Below are 15,292 nucleotides of genomic sequence, written 5' to 3'. Positions count from 1 at the left end.
CGAGGAATTAAAACAATTCGATTGGGAAAGCCATCTGTTGCAGCCATGTCAGATCCTCAGCCAATTAGCGTACAAATCTTAATCTCTTACTCAGGCATGAAAATGGGTCAGGGGTTAAAAAGGTGACAAGACCGGGGGGGGGGGGGGGGGGGGCATGTGACGTCATGGGTATACTGCGACGGGGGGTTGGGGGTGGCTGCTGCTGTACGGGGAAACAGCGACAGGTGATGCCAAATATTGCTCGTAAGGTGACATCATGTAAAAAATATAATAACGCGTGGCCACGACTTACTAACGCATGCGAACGACTTACTAACGCGTGCGAACAAGATAATTAAGTATTACTTTATATAAAGCCAGGTTTACCTTCCTTGGGCAGTCAGTTCGCGAACATCCCTGGGATCTGCTTGCTTTGCTGTGAAAAAATAAACTTTGTTGCCGCGTGTGAAAGGCGACGTTAGTATCTCGTTCCCACGCGTTAATAAGTCGTGGCCACGCGTTATTTATTTATTTTTTACATGATGTCACCTTACGGGCTCCGTAAAATATAGTGAAATCCATTAAAAAAATTTTTTTGACTGTCATGTCAATGGATTCAATGTAAACGCAATCCGTAAATGCAAGAAGCCGCTCTTGCCATTCCGGATGGCTCAGTCAAAACCATTACGTCTTAATGAACCAATAAATACATCAGCGGCGAAAATGAGTGTAAAAATACCAGGTTCACGTGTTTTTATTTTCTAACCTGGGCTAAAGCACAGGGTAGACTCAAACGACAAGCGTTTACAACTTCATCTTCAACCTTTTCAGCCCTGGTGCGAATGTGATCCTCACACGTCCCTGGATTCACCAGTTACAACTACAGACACACTAGAAAAAAAAATCTTGTTTCTTATTTTATGTCACCGTTAACTACACGGAGTTGACGCGAACTTAATAGGCCCATCTATCTACCTATTTATCACAAGAGCTTGTGGTTAGATCTGACAGTGTTCAACGCTGTAGCGAACGGCAGTAACTTTGTTTTACCGCAAAATATGAAAATGATTGAAACCATTAATATCCCAATTAAATCCACCCAATTAAAAATGTACGATCTGGTAAATGTAGTGGTAAATGTACGCTCTTCTGCCTTGTCCCCGGTGTAGAAAGCACTAGGTCCTGCTTCTCGTCCCGCTTAGCAGTAAATGAATAACATAAATGAAGAACGTTTGTATGATTGAAATGCCATTTGGCCTCTATGAAGGTTCTGGGCGGAAACTGCTGGCCACTGTCATTGAAATTGCCAATTTCGGAAGTGCTCTGTTTGCTTTAAGTCAATATGATAATTAAAATATATACATATAATCTCCCGACCCCCCCCCCCCCCCCCCAACAAAAAACTCATCGGATCTACACGATTCACGTAGGTCACCCTTTTCAACTTCAAAACGGCGAATTTCGCCGAAAGGTGACAGATTTTCATGCCTGTTACTGAGCACTGATTGGTTATAGTCTGTGACACGGTACACTTTGACCTTTCTGTCAGGGCTGACTCGGCTGCCACTCCCTCTACCACCAGGAGGGGCACCCGAGTCAGTCCTAAGTTGCGTCCGAAATCGCGTACTTAAGCAGTACGTTCTAGATTTCGGTGCAGTACGTTCTTCCCAACCGTCAAAGCAGTACGTTATTTAAGTACGAGATTGGTCAGTATGCATCCAACTTCGGACATACTACGTCCGCCATCTTACCTGTCACATGACCTATGACGTTACGCTACTAAATTAAAAGCCCCATTTGACAGTTTTCTAGTTTATGGTCTGTTCGCGATTTACATTAGATTTGCTTCATTTACATTTGCTTCATTTACATTTCATTTTACATTTACCTCGTCAAGACAGTTCTTGCGATGGTATTCTCTGCAAGACGGCGTCGAGTAGTAGCTCGGAGAAGATTCCTCAGGAATTTGATCATTTACCTCAGGAGAAATGTAAGTACCGCTATCGTCTTTAGCAATCGTAGCCGGCACTTACTACATACATATTTGTGCTATATTACTCATTGGACAGCACAAATCAATGACATCTTAATAATAAGATGATTAAAAATACAGCTTCAAGTTATATTTCTAGACCAGAGGTCACTAACAGGCGGACCGCGGTCCGGATCATACCTGTCAAGTGTCCCGTTTTGGCCGGGACAGTCCCGTATTTTACCGCTCTGTCCCGGCGTCATACCGTATTTTTATTTGTCCCGTATTTCCGATATCTCACGCCGAAAAAAATATCCAGTTTATTTACCTCAGATCCCCATATATGATTCAATACGTTACTAGTTCGCTAGCTCTGACGCCATCCACCGGCGATATAACACTTAATCTGTGTCCATTTTACGCCCTCCTTAACTCTGCAAATTTCTATTTCCATGGTCCGCAACCAACGGACCCAAATGCCATCCCATCCGGACCCAGAATAAATTGTTAAAAATATTTTTTAATTTTGACGGGAGAATTAATTTTAAACCGGAGCATTTATTTCAGCGCTATTGAAAAAAACACTCCGTTACAAGTGTTACGTTCGCCACCTAAGCCCCCCCCCCCCGGTCGCCGCCGCCGCGATTAGCCCTGTTAGTGGAGCTAGAGTTAGTGGAGCTTCGAGCGTAGTGGTAAATATCTGGTTTGAATACCGCGGAGCAAAAAACATTCTTTGTGCTCATGATTATGAAATAATGTATAGTCAAACCACTTTCACAAAAATATTTATTCAATTTATTTTACAGTAAATAAAAAACCAAATTCTAATTGGATCAAATAAATAAAGTATTATTATATACAAAGAGGGCCTATACCCACCTAGAGGAATGTGCATCCTTGGTGATGGGGGTTATCCGTGCATCAGCGCACCAATCCAGCTCCTGACCCCTTATCGAGAGCCTGTGCAGAACCCTGTACAGGCTCGTTTCAACAGCAGACTCTCTCGGGCCAGGAACATAATTGAAAGAACATTTGGAATGCTGAAGACCCGCTGGCGATCCATTTTCTTTAAAGCCCTTGAGGTGAGCCCTGTCTTCGCACCCGAGGTTGTGGCATGCTGCGCTGTGCTCCACAACCTCTGCATTGCTCACGGCGACATCATAGACCCAGATGTTCCAGAGGCTGATGACACTGACCCACCAGAGCCTGTCGGCACAAAACAAACATCTGGGGAAGATGCACGAGAGATTCTGGCTGCAGCTGTCTCAGCACCACAACATTGTGTTTTAGCTCTGCACGAGCATGATTATATTTAGGCCTTTCTCTTTGAGTGTTTAAAACATCGCTTTAAAACCCAACGGCTCTTTTAAGAGCCACCCACACTTTCGCCAAAAGAGTTTCCATATTCTAATTGTACATGCGGCACGACGACCAATACAGTTTGTAATTTCCATTTGGCGCCTGCATTCAGTAGGCCAGCATTTCTGAATTAATCATTATTTTTAGTTGGTCTAATCAAGTTTTCAATGAATGTTTTAGATATTCATTGGCTGTAATCATCAACATTAACAAAAATAAACACTTGAAATAGATCACCTTGTTTGTGATGAATCTATATAATATATGCGTTTAGTTTATTTGTATTTAATTACTGAAATTGATTAACTTTTTGATATAATTTACTGAGATGCACCTGTATTAGTTTCTCTATCTCCCTGCTGTAGGCTGACTCATCCCCACCAGAGATTAGACTAGTGATGGTGGTATCAGCAAACCTCAAGAGTTTGGCTGCTTCACGGAGGCACAGCTGTTTGTGTAGAATTAAATCATTAAAATCATTCCAAATTGTACTCAGACTTGTTGGGTGTAAATGATGTATTACCTTTAGGTTATGAATATCATTTAGCATTAAAGTTTAAGCAGAAAGCTTGCTCCATCAATACATTCAAAAGATCTATGAGAATTTCTACTCAGTGTGGCTACTGATCAGAAGACTAAAACTTGTCTAATTAATGAAGTTGTTTGGGACAAAAAGATCACACACATACTTTATGCATAAGCTTGAAAACTATGCCCTACCTATAGTATACCTATAGTATAAGACTTGTATAAGACACAAAATCTAAACATATTTAAATTAAATCTACAACCTAACTATTTCTAGTTGCAAATGTATTACTGTCATCATTCTCACAATATATAACACCAAAAGACTTGAAAGCTGATATACAACTATTTATTTTTTAGCTAAAATCTCCAATACATTTAAAAATCTTTCCTCTCTCTCTCTTGCCTCCCTATCCCTCCTTTCCTCTCTTATTCTAGCTTCTGCATCTCTCTTCTCTTCTCGTGCTATTGTTTCCCTCTCTCTTCTTTCCTCTCTTTTCAGCCTCTCTCCATCTTCTTTCCTCCCTCTCCTCAGCCTCTCTCTGTCTTCTCTCGTCTCTTTCCTCAGCCTCTCTCTCCCTCTCATTTTCCCTCTCTTCCAACTCCCTCAAATAGTCAATTAAATTCCCCCGCCTCTTCTTGGCAAGGGGTTCCTTTACAGAGGGCAGTGGCTCAACAGCAGCACCCTGGCCAGATGAGGCAATAAGGGTGGGTGGACTAATTGATGGCCTCCCACCTATTGCCTCATCCATGGCAGCATACCATTTCCAGGATGCTGCTGTTGCTACACCACCCTCTGTACTCACCCCAGTAGGGGGGCACTTCAGTTCCTACAAAATTCATAAAAACACGGAAGAGGGAACGGGGGACAACACCTTGTATTATAACTAAACCTTCACTGAATTATTTTAATCTGATAAACTATCAGGAAGAGACTTACCTTATATTTTTGCTTAAGGTTCTCCCACTTTTTTTTTTACATAAAGTGGAGAGATTGCCTTTGGCAATTTTTTCTCCAAGACGAAGGCTCTGCAAGATAATAGACATAACTGTTAACTACAGTAAAATGCATACACTGTCTTTTAAAACTGTTAATACTATATCTCTATTACATACAGCCTTTTGTAATTAATAGTGTACATGACCTGTAATGCAGATGTATTAATTTAACCAAAGTTACTTACTCAAAACCTCGTACTGCTGCATTTCTTTTACCGGTGAAGAGATGCGCATTGGCCACCCTCCACCGGATAAGGTCCTTGGTGTCTTCATCGGTCCCTGCAATAATAAACTTTAGCTTTAAAATTGATGGTTACTGTATCAGTGTAGCAAAGTTACAAAAATCAATAATCACAAAGCTAGATATATTTTTATAGTATAGAATATGGTAAGAATAGGTTAGCCTTTCAATAGTATTACTAAAAAGGTGAGGTGAATGCACGAACGTCGTTATATCAGTATGACAAACAACCAAGATTTAAAATAAAAGAAAATGAACATAAAGGAATTCGACCTGCAAACCACTTGTAAACCAGATTAAGCTAGTCATGTCTTAAAATCATTGCGAGCAAAATGGTCTAAAATTGACGGATGCGCTTCAGATTTGTTGCGAGTTAATCGGTACAATTAGTATTAGCTTGACGGGTCAACTAGCGAGCTAACAACAGGCATGAAAATGTACGATCTGGTAAATGTAGAGGAAAATGTACGATCTGGTAAATGTAGAGGTAAATGTACGATCTGGTAAATGTAGTGGTAAATGTTCGCTCTTCTGCCGTGTCCCTGGTGTAGACAGCACTAGGTCCTGCGCCACAACACGAATGAAGAACGTTCGTATTTGGCCTCTATGATGATGTATCCGGGCAGAAATGGCCGATTTCGGAAGTGCTGTTTACTTAAGTCAATATGATTTTATATAAAAATATCTCCCCACCCAAAAAAAACTCCTCGGATCTACATGATTCACGTAGGTCACCCTTTTCAACTTCAAAACAGCGAATGTCGCCGAAAGGTGACAGATTTTCATGCCTGTAACAATATTACATCAGCTTGGACTCGCTGATGGTCATAAACACTAAAAAAATACAGAAATCCACAGCTCCATTCGGATATTCGCATATGCATATAAATCTAACAAAACCAACATTAATACCGCATATTTTTCGCGTTATCGGATATATGAGTTAATCGGTATTAGCTGACGGGTTAACTAGCGAGCTAACAAGATTACCTCAGCTTGGACTCGCTAGCTGTGTTAATAAAAAAATTAAAAACTATATATATGTAATCTAACAAATTGTATTTTTCATTCTCAGTGACACTACTTGTAATGTCACTTGGGTTGCACTTGGTTTGCACATCGTCATATTTTTTAAATGTTTTATTTTGTGTTTGTATCTACTTACACTTGTAAATTGCTGGCTCGCCGCTTTCCGCCATTTTATTTTTCTAACTTCGAACACCTCCGCTGCTCCAGTTGCATCATGGGATAGGACAGTGTGCTGCAATCACATACTTAAAAATGGCTGCCGATGCAGTACGTCATCCGGGTACGTTTCGCGTACTGGTTTAATGCATACTGTGGTTTCGGACGTACTAGGTTGCTCGCGTACTATATAGTACTGTAGTACTCGGTTTCGGACGGACCGCTAGACTTGCTGCACGTAATCAGCAATGATTCGTTTCAGCTGTTCTAAGGCTTCTTAAGAAAGCTTTGGGAAACGGATCATTGCTGATTCGTTGTGGTTTCCATGCGCTTTCAGCCGGTATCCTCGGTCTCTGTGGTATACTTCTCACGAGTTACAAGGTGTCTCATCACCTCTCTCTCTATCTTTGTTTGTCTCCTGAGATTTCTCTCCTGCGTCGCTCCCTGACCTTCCTCAAGTTTTCACAAGCCTATTTCTCTTCCTGTCATTTGTTTGTCTTTGTTTTTGTGAAGGGTTTTGTTTTGTTTGCGGCGTTTTCTGCCTGCTGGCCAGCTTCCTTCACTGGCATTTTCAGTTTCGTTTTCGCGTCGCTTTCATCCGCGCTATTTCTGTTACGTTTGTTTTATTTTTTTTTTCTCCCGTCTCCTTACGGTTGAGCTTTTGTTTTGTCACGCGTTGAGTTTTTCCGCGTTCGTTTTGTTTCATTGTTTTTACCGTGCTATCACGGTTTATATTGTTTCCCCTTTCACGCGTCGAGTTTTCCGCGTTTGTTTTGTTTGTTTGGTTCAGCGTGATTACTTTCTTGTGTTTTGTTTTTACATACGCTGGCGTGGTGTTAGACGGCACTTGGGTCCTCCTATTCTCACTCACTATACGCGGTGGGTACTTTCCTGTACTCCCGCGTTACACTTTCGGTATTTTATTAAGCGTTGATTTAAAAATAAAGGAACGAGATGTTTTTGTACATTTACATTTTTGTAAATGTAACGAAGTGAAAAGTAAAGTTTCGCTTTGAAATGTATTGAAGTAAAAGTATAGTCTTACCAAATAAAAGTACTTGAGTAAAGTACAGATACATGGAAATGTTACTTAAGTACAGTAACAAATTACATTTACTTCGTTACTGTCCACCACTGCTTCAGAGTTAAACCCAGGAAAAAGAAAGATCAACTGTCAACAAACTCAGCCAACTCAGAACTCAAATACTTAATTGTGTGAACTCTGTGTGTGTGAACTCTGTGTGCTGGCTTGGGATACGGTTTATTTTTTATTTTTGAATGTTCTTCATATGGCAACACTGAAGAACTCTTTCAGACATTAACTATATATTATGCTGGCATTTTCTCTTCTGAGTTTACAATATTTTGATTATTAAAGCAAATCATTTTTGTTCTTTTTTCAAGTTTGTTCTGTGTGTCTGTATGTGCACATGTGACCACCAGTAAAATCCAATGAACTGCAGACTATCAAATCAGAACTTACTCAGATTAAGTCCAACATCGATGCACTGCTGGGACATCTAGATCAAATCACAGGGGACAAATACTGCGCAAGAGGTGAGAGACTAAACTACAGCAAATTCTCTCACACTTTGAGAGAATGCTATTGAAAACACAAAACCATTACCACTTTTATTACTTTTGGGGGGGGGGTTAAATATATTAGTCTGCAAGTGAATGTTCAGTTTTTGAAGTGTTGGAAGCACGAAAAATGGGCAAACAAGCGACACAGACGTGCTCCTGGATTTTACGTGGACGTTACACTGACATGTACCAGTGACCTAGGGTTGCAGCGGTAACCGGTTTCACGGTATACCACGGTATTAAAATGCACGGTTATCATACCGTGTGCGTTTGCTTATTACCGGTAAAAAGCAAGCCAGCGGAGAAACTGACCCGCGCATGCGCAACTCCGCTCCGGTTCAGCTACTCAGCACAGCGGTGAGAATGGCAGAACATGTATCAGACTTAACAAATTTTTTAACAAAAAAAAAGCTAAACTAATGTCAGCGGCAAAAATAACGTAATCGCGGTGGCTCCGCCCGTGCGCGAGGGTCTCACGCGCTGTCGATTAGCGAGGTCGTGCACCTCTCGAATTTTGTAACTTTGCGTGCGCCGCGCCTCAGCGCAATGAACAAAGTCATATTTGCAGGGTTCATACACCTTTATAAGGTGGAATTAAAGCACCTGTACGTCATTTTAAAGGTCCGTTTCAATATTTCCCAGCACCTTAAACTTAATAAAGTTACATATTTATACATATACTCGAAATAATTCGCTTTTTCATCACATTATTTAATGGTTGTTTATTTTCAAAACGCCCAATCTTAACGTCTTCACGTTCTCTCCACGTTTCTCTTCACGTTTAGTCCTGGAATTACAAGAGGCTCGTATTTGTTAACGTAATACAAAAGAACTGTGCGGAGTCGCGCGCTACGGTCACTAGTGAAAGTATAATTCTAGCTTTTTAAGGTCCTTGCTTTCATTGGATGTGAAAGACGCCATTAATTGACATGCGTTCATTTTCAAATTCTAACGTGCCTGTTTTTCATATGTTAAAACCAGACTCGGTGTGAAAGCCTTAAAATAGAAATCTCTATTGTGATGATGTCAGAAATAAATCCTCTCTTTCTGCAGTATCTGGTTATATTCCAACTTGGCAGTAAAACGGACGTTTACAACAGTTGTTGATCAGACACTGACCCAGGCTGAGTTTGTCAGATATTAAATAATTTAAACTTAAATAATTGTAATGAAATCCATGATTTAGGTTTCTCTAATTTTGCAGTATTTATATAAACATGTTTACAGCTTATTTTTTTAAAGGAGACATTTTGTATACAATAGTTGCAGGTTTCTACAATAAATAGTTAATTGAACAAAAAAAACTTGTTGTAATTTCTTTAAGGGTCAGTGTATCTTTTAATAATATACAAACTAACTGTGATACCGTGATAACCGTGATACCGCGGTATTTTCTGAGACGGTTATCATACCGTGAAAATCTCATACCGTTGCAACCCTACAGTGACCTAAACACTGTTGCAGACCAAATGCTCTATTTCATAGCAACAGTATTCCTTGAGGGGAGTGGCTTCTTTCAGTAGTATAATGTGTTATACCACACTTCAGAAATTGTGCCGGAATGGTTTGAAAAACATGACAAAAAGTTCAATGTTATGACTTGACACATTTCCCAATCTAATTGAACATCTGTGGGATGTGCTGGAAAAACAATTTAAAGTGTTATGATGACTTTGTTATTCCAGTAATGTTCTGTTATAGCTCTGGGTGTATCTACAGTCAAGGTTTACTCCACTGTATCTAGGGATAAACTTTGAATGGTTCTTTGGATGCTGCTTCTTTGTGAATTTCTGTGGTCTGGGTGCCAGTGTTGTTACCCTTTATTTAGGACACTTTATTTATGGGCTAGACATTGCATTTGACTAGTATTTGACTTTATTACCCTTCCACTGCTATCTGGCATGTAGCCAAGTCATGTTTATCTGAGTTTTCATTCTTCCATACTTCTAAAGTAGGGCATGGAAAGACTCAGTTTTTTTTTTATTAAATGTAAATGATAGTGTTAATGAATAACATTTTGGGGTTTTTTTTTTTTTTTGCTATTCTATGGTGATAAATTTTGATAATTTTATCTATAAATTATGTATATATGTATTATGCATATATGCACTTAAGTACTGGGCTAAAAATGGCCAGTCATGGCCTGGTGGTAAGGACCTGGTCTTGTGACCGGAGGTGCCCTTGAGCAAGGCACCTAACCCCAACTGGGCGCCGGGCTGCCCACCGCTCTGGGCACGTAAGTAATCACTAGTGTGTGTGTGTTCTAACTGCACAGATGGGTTAAAAGCGGAGGACAAATTTCGATTGTGGTGTAAAATCACAATTGACAAAATATGGCACATTTAAAAGCTTTTTCCAAAAATTAGTCAACAAATTTTTATGCAGTTTTATGGATGCATCCCATTAACATAGCACCTTGGAAAATATAGAACAGGCTAACCATAAATAAATTCAAAAAATAAATGAAAGAACTACTAAAAATAATTACTTTTCTTTTTCTCATGTATTAAGAAAAAATCTATGACTAATAATTGCCTTCATTTCTAGAACCTGTTGAATAATAAAAATCTGTGATGATGTGGTTGCTTTGCATCACAGTTATTCACAAAATTATGTTGAACTCCCTGTGTATGTGTTTGTTTTAGACTTGCAGAATGCTGATATAATCAAGAATGAATCATATCTGAATGAATCTGGATCTGACTCAGAGGAGCCAGCAGATGAACAGCAACATAGTGACATGGAGGAAGGAGAAGATGGCATACATGAAGAGCATGATGACATGGTAAGTGTGAAAAAGAGAGAGGGCAAAAGAGAAGGAGAGCATAATAAAATGAGAGTGCAGAGAAAGCACAAAAAAGTGTAGAAAGAAAATAAATAGGAATATAATATATGGGTGAGAATATAGAGCTGGTTAAAACATTAAAATAGCAGTAAAGAAGTTTAAGGGTTAATATTGTACAACGAAATATCATCTGTGCTGATTTGGCCTGTGTCTTCACAAATCATCCCTGCAAATATGCTGCACTGGATGATTAATAGTGTGTGTGTGTGACAAACTAAAATCCACTGTCAACACAACATTACAAAATTATTTCTCAGTTCTTTTCTCGCCAGGAAAATTACAACTTGCCAGAGATGGACCTTATTCTTCCATAAAAGGCACGTTTTGGAACAAGGATACTTTGCATTTAAAAAATGTTTCCTCAGTCATGTTAGGTTTACAAACTTAACCAATTCATGCTTCTTATAAGTGGTTATATACACTGCTCAAAAGAATAAAGCGAACACTTAAACAACACAAGTCAACCACATGTCTGTGAAACCAACCTGTTCAGTTAGGAGGCAACATTGATTGTCAAATTGCTGTTGTGCAAATGGAACACGCAACAGGTAAAAATGAGAGGCATTTAGCAAGACACCCTCTATAAAGGAGTGGTTCTGCAGTTGGTGACCACAGACCCTTTCTTTGTTCTCATCCTTTCAGGTGTTGTAAGGAGGTCATACAGGCACGTGGAGGCCACACACACTACTGAGCCTCATTTCAACTTGTCTTGAGGAATTTCCACTGAAGCTGAATCAGTCATTTGATTTTCCACTTTGATTTTGAGTATGATTCCAAATCCAGACATCCATGTAGTTATGGCGGTATGACCACAACTCTATATCATGGCATTTTTCAAAATTATATCGGTTTCATGGTATTTTATGTTTTTTTCCCACCCCATGCATGATGGTAACTGCATTGATTGCAATATGAATTACTGCAGTAGAGTGGTTAAGAGTACCCTATTCCACTGTTGGAAAAATGTCTCCACCTAAGTATTACATGTAATAGAGATTTGCATGGCCCCACATTTTCAAATGGTAGCACTAAAGTTGTGAATGAATCATATAGCATGACAGTTGCAGTAAAAATGTAAAACCTTTTATTTAACAAATTTTTCAGACATCAAAACTGTACAACGTATGTAATCCAGCTCCACATAATATAAACTGCACACCAGTTTGTTAATTTGCAACATATCTAAACAAATAAGAGGTATTTAGACAAAGTAGCCAGGGCTGTTTGTCAATGCTTGTATTGTACTGAAATGTCCCAGATATCTTACCTTTAATTAAAGGGCCAGATTTCAGTTTCATGTAATGTTTTGAACTACATTTCTACGATGTCATTACGTAGAGATATTAATAAAAACTTAGAACATTAATAAAAACAGAGATTAGAACATAGATCAGAGGGTTAAAGCCACCTTTGAAATTATTAAATTAATCATAACATTTTGTCCAGTGTAATTTATAGAAAACACTTCCACACCATTAATGTCTTACACCTCAAACTATTTAAAAAATGTTATTTTTTTAATAGTTACATTTTATTTTCCTATAGCCATCAAGAAAACAACCACCTCCACCATATTTGACTGTAGCTACTGTGTTCTTTTGTTTGTAGGCCTCATTCCATTTTTGGTAAACAGTAGAATGATGTGCTTTACCAAAAAGCTCTATCTTGGTCTCATCTGTCCACAAGATGTTTTCCCAGAAGGATTTTGGCTTACTTGCATATATACTGGCAAACTTCAGTCTAGCTTTTTTATGTCTCTGTGTCAGCAGTGGGGTCCTCCTGGGTCTCCTGCCATAGCACTTTATTTCATTTAAATTTCGGATAGTTCGAGCTGACACTGATGCACCCTGCGCCTGCAGGACAGCTTGAATTTATTTGGAACTTGATTGGAGCTGCTTATCCACCATCCGGACTATCCTGCGTTGCGGCCTTTTATCAATTTTTCTCCACGTCCACGTCCAGGGAGATTAGCTACAGTGCCATGGGTTGTAAACTTCTTGATTATGTTGCACACCGTGGACAAAGGAACATCAAGGTCTCTGGAGATAGACTTATAACCCTGAGATTGTTGATATTGTTGCTCCACAATTTTGGTTCTCAATTCCTCAGACAGTTCTCTTCTCCTCTTTCTGTTCTCCATGTTTAGTTTGGCACACAGACACACAATGCAAAGATTGAGTCAACTTCTCTCCTTTTTATCTGGTTTCCGGTGTGATCTTTAAATTGCCCACACCTGTTGCTTCTCACAAGTGAGTATGAATGAGCATCACGTGCTTGAAACAAAGTTATTTACCCTTAATTTTTAAAAAGTGCCAATAATTTTGCCTGGCCCATTTTTGGAGTTTTGTGTGAAATTATGGCAAATTTAAACATGTGTATAACAAAACGTGTAATTGCAATAATTTTCTGGGAGAAATACTTCATTTTCTGGAAGAAATTCAGGGATGTCAACACTTTCGGCCATGACTGTATTTCAGTTTAGTTAGATAAACAGTGATACAGGAAAAATAAAGCCATGTGTAAATTTTCGTAGAGGTTGAACCCTTTTATGTCCTGGTTTTGTCCTGTATGTCTCACCTTGTGCTTCTTCTTTACTATTGCTCATCTTGATGCCTCTCTTCATCTCCCTGCAGCTAATGCCGAAAGGGAGCAGGAGAACAGTTGACTGGAAGTTGTTTGAACACCACAGACTCAACGGGAAGACATTAAATGCAGAGGAATGCAGTGGAAAGTCCAACATTAGTTGTCAATCAGACTGACAGCTTAGTTAGCTATCTGGGGAAAGAGTGGAGGCATGAGTACTCCCACACCCCAAAAAACAGTCAGATGGATACCCCTGAACCAACCCCTGAGCCTCTGAGAAAGACATTGAAACTTTAAAAAAAGTCAGATTTTTTCCTTTTCCCATTTACCCCTTTTCAACATGCACCCCTTATGTTACTGATACCTCCTTCTCCTGCTGTTTTCTATTCTCATATTTTTTGAGATCTATTTTTGCTTTATTTATATAATTATCTAAAAAAAAACACATTTTTACTATAAGAACCTCTGAACAAACCAATAACAACTAGTGTCAAGACCAAAGAGTTATGTTCAGGTTACATAAATAGTTTCCAAAACCATTGGGCTTATTTGTCGTTTTGTTGTATTTTGTTTTTCGGAACTTGCTACTGTTAAACAAATTAGGTTAGGGTTCCTTACTGTTCATTTTCAGGTGTGCCATAGATAATTTATTAATCTCATATTTCTCACCTTTACCTGAATATTTCTAAAACAGGTGACGAGCAAGGTTATAATAGTTTTGGATTTTTCATTATAGTTTAGTTTTTATTTCATTGTGACTTTTTTTTCTAATTCAGTTAGTTTTTGTTGTGTATAGTAATACACCCTGATTTAATACATATTGTTCATTAAGAGTTAACCTGTGTTGTGATTTAGATATCAAATGTCAAGGTTGTAACCAATCAGTGTGCATCTGCGCAGAGTGACGTGTTGAGCTGCGCAGTGACCAGATCCGCGTTGGCGGGCTTTTCTCATGTTCGACAACGGTTGTACAGTCAGCAAATGAAGACAAGACATTGACTCAATCTACGTGGTATTTATTGATGTGAATACACGACAGAATTTGGCGACGAGGATGGGATTGTCTGCCTTTATGTGCGACGGATAGTTCCCCGTTTTGACTGTGCACTATACCGAAAGATATATATATATATAGATATAAAAAAATAAAATGGCGCTGTATACCAGCGAAACTGGCTTAGTCTTTGACGAGACCGTGGAGTCTTTTGAAAACTACGAGGAAAGGCTGCAGCAATTTTTACTTGCCAACAAAATCGAAGGAGATCAGAGCAGAGCTGTGTTTTTGTCAGTTGTGGGAGCAAAGACATTCGCGTTGCTCAAGGATTTGGTAGCGCCAAGCAAGGTAGGCGAAAAGAGCTTGACAGACTTGCTAAAGGTGCTGCAGGATTTTTACACACCGAAGAAGAATGTGCTAGCAGAGAGGTATGCTTTCCGTAATCGCAAGCAACATGTGGGTGAATCGTTCGCCGAATACGTCGCGGTTTTGAAGGGACTATCTCGCACCTGTGAATTTGGAGCTAACCTGGAGGACGAGCTGAGAGATCAGTTTGTGTGTGGAACTACCAGCAAGGATCTGCGCAGCAAATTGTTGCATGCTGCCAGTGATGGGGGACTGTCATGGACAAAACTCCTTGATATAACGAATCATTTTGAATGCACTGCTACGGGATTGCAGTCCATGCAGCGCAGTCCGCCGCCGCCGCCGCCCCATTTGCGCGCGGACCATGTGGGTCTGCGGCAAAAGAAACAGAGAGAGCCAGGAGCTTCGCAGACTGAACCGAAGCGAGTGAGTCATGCCCCTGGTGAGTGTCACCGATGCCTGAGAAGAGGACATGCGCCAGCGAACTGCAGATTCAAGGATTTCCAGTGTCATGGATGTGGTAAAACCGGACATTTGGAACGTGCGTGTAAGGGAAAACACACCGAGTTTCGCAGGACCTCAAATTGCTTTCGGCAGCACTCGGCTGGCGGGTCCGCAGGCCGCAGTGCACCGCCAAGGAGCGGTTCAGACGTGAAT

The 15,292-nt window shown here is 39.8% G+C and overlaps 1 protein-coding gene and 1 long non-coding RNA gene across 2 annotated transcripts in view; one reads left to right on the top strand and one right to left on the bottom strand.

Annotated features, from left to right (window-relative positions):
• Positions 1–11,343, top strand: part of raly (RALY heterogeneous nuclear ribonucleoprotein) — a 54,241-nt gene extending 42,898 nt beyond the window's left edge. The window contains exons 6-8 of the mRNA XM_077013678.1: positions 7,707–7,820; positions 10,493–10,632; positions 11,335–11,343. Of these exons, the coding sequence (XP_076869793.1) occupies positions 7,707–7,820; positions 10,493–10,632; positions 11,335–11,343 (263 nt within the window). The remainder of the gene's footprint in view (positions 1–7,706; positions 7,821–10,492; positions 10,633–11,334) is intronic.
• Positions 1,618–7,182, bottom strand: LOC143521187 (uncharacterized). Its single transcript, XR_013132688.1, has 4 exons — positions 6,244–7,182; positions 5,023–5,116; positions 4,779–4,867; positions 1,618–3,157 (listed from the first exon to the last, which is right to left on the bottom strand). It is a non-coding gene; the product is annotated as an uncharacterized LOC143521187 (long non-coding RNA).
• Positions 11,344–15,292: the final 3,949 nt, after the last annotated feature.

This window comes from Brachyhypopomus gauderio, chromosome 8, assembly GCF_052324685.1.
Source record: "Brachyhypopomus gauderio isolate BG-103 chromosome 8, BGAUD_0.2, whole genome shotgun sequence".
Classification (NCBI taxonomy): Eukaryota; Metazoa; Chordata; class Actinopteri; order Gymnotiformes; family Hypopomidae; genus Brachyhypopomus; species Brachyhypopomus gauderio.
The sequence above is the reverse complement of the archived record's forward strand: the minus strand, read 5'-3'. Positions and strand labels throughout refer to the sequence as shown.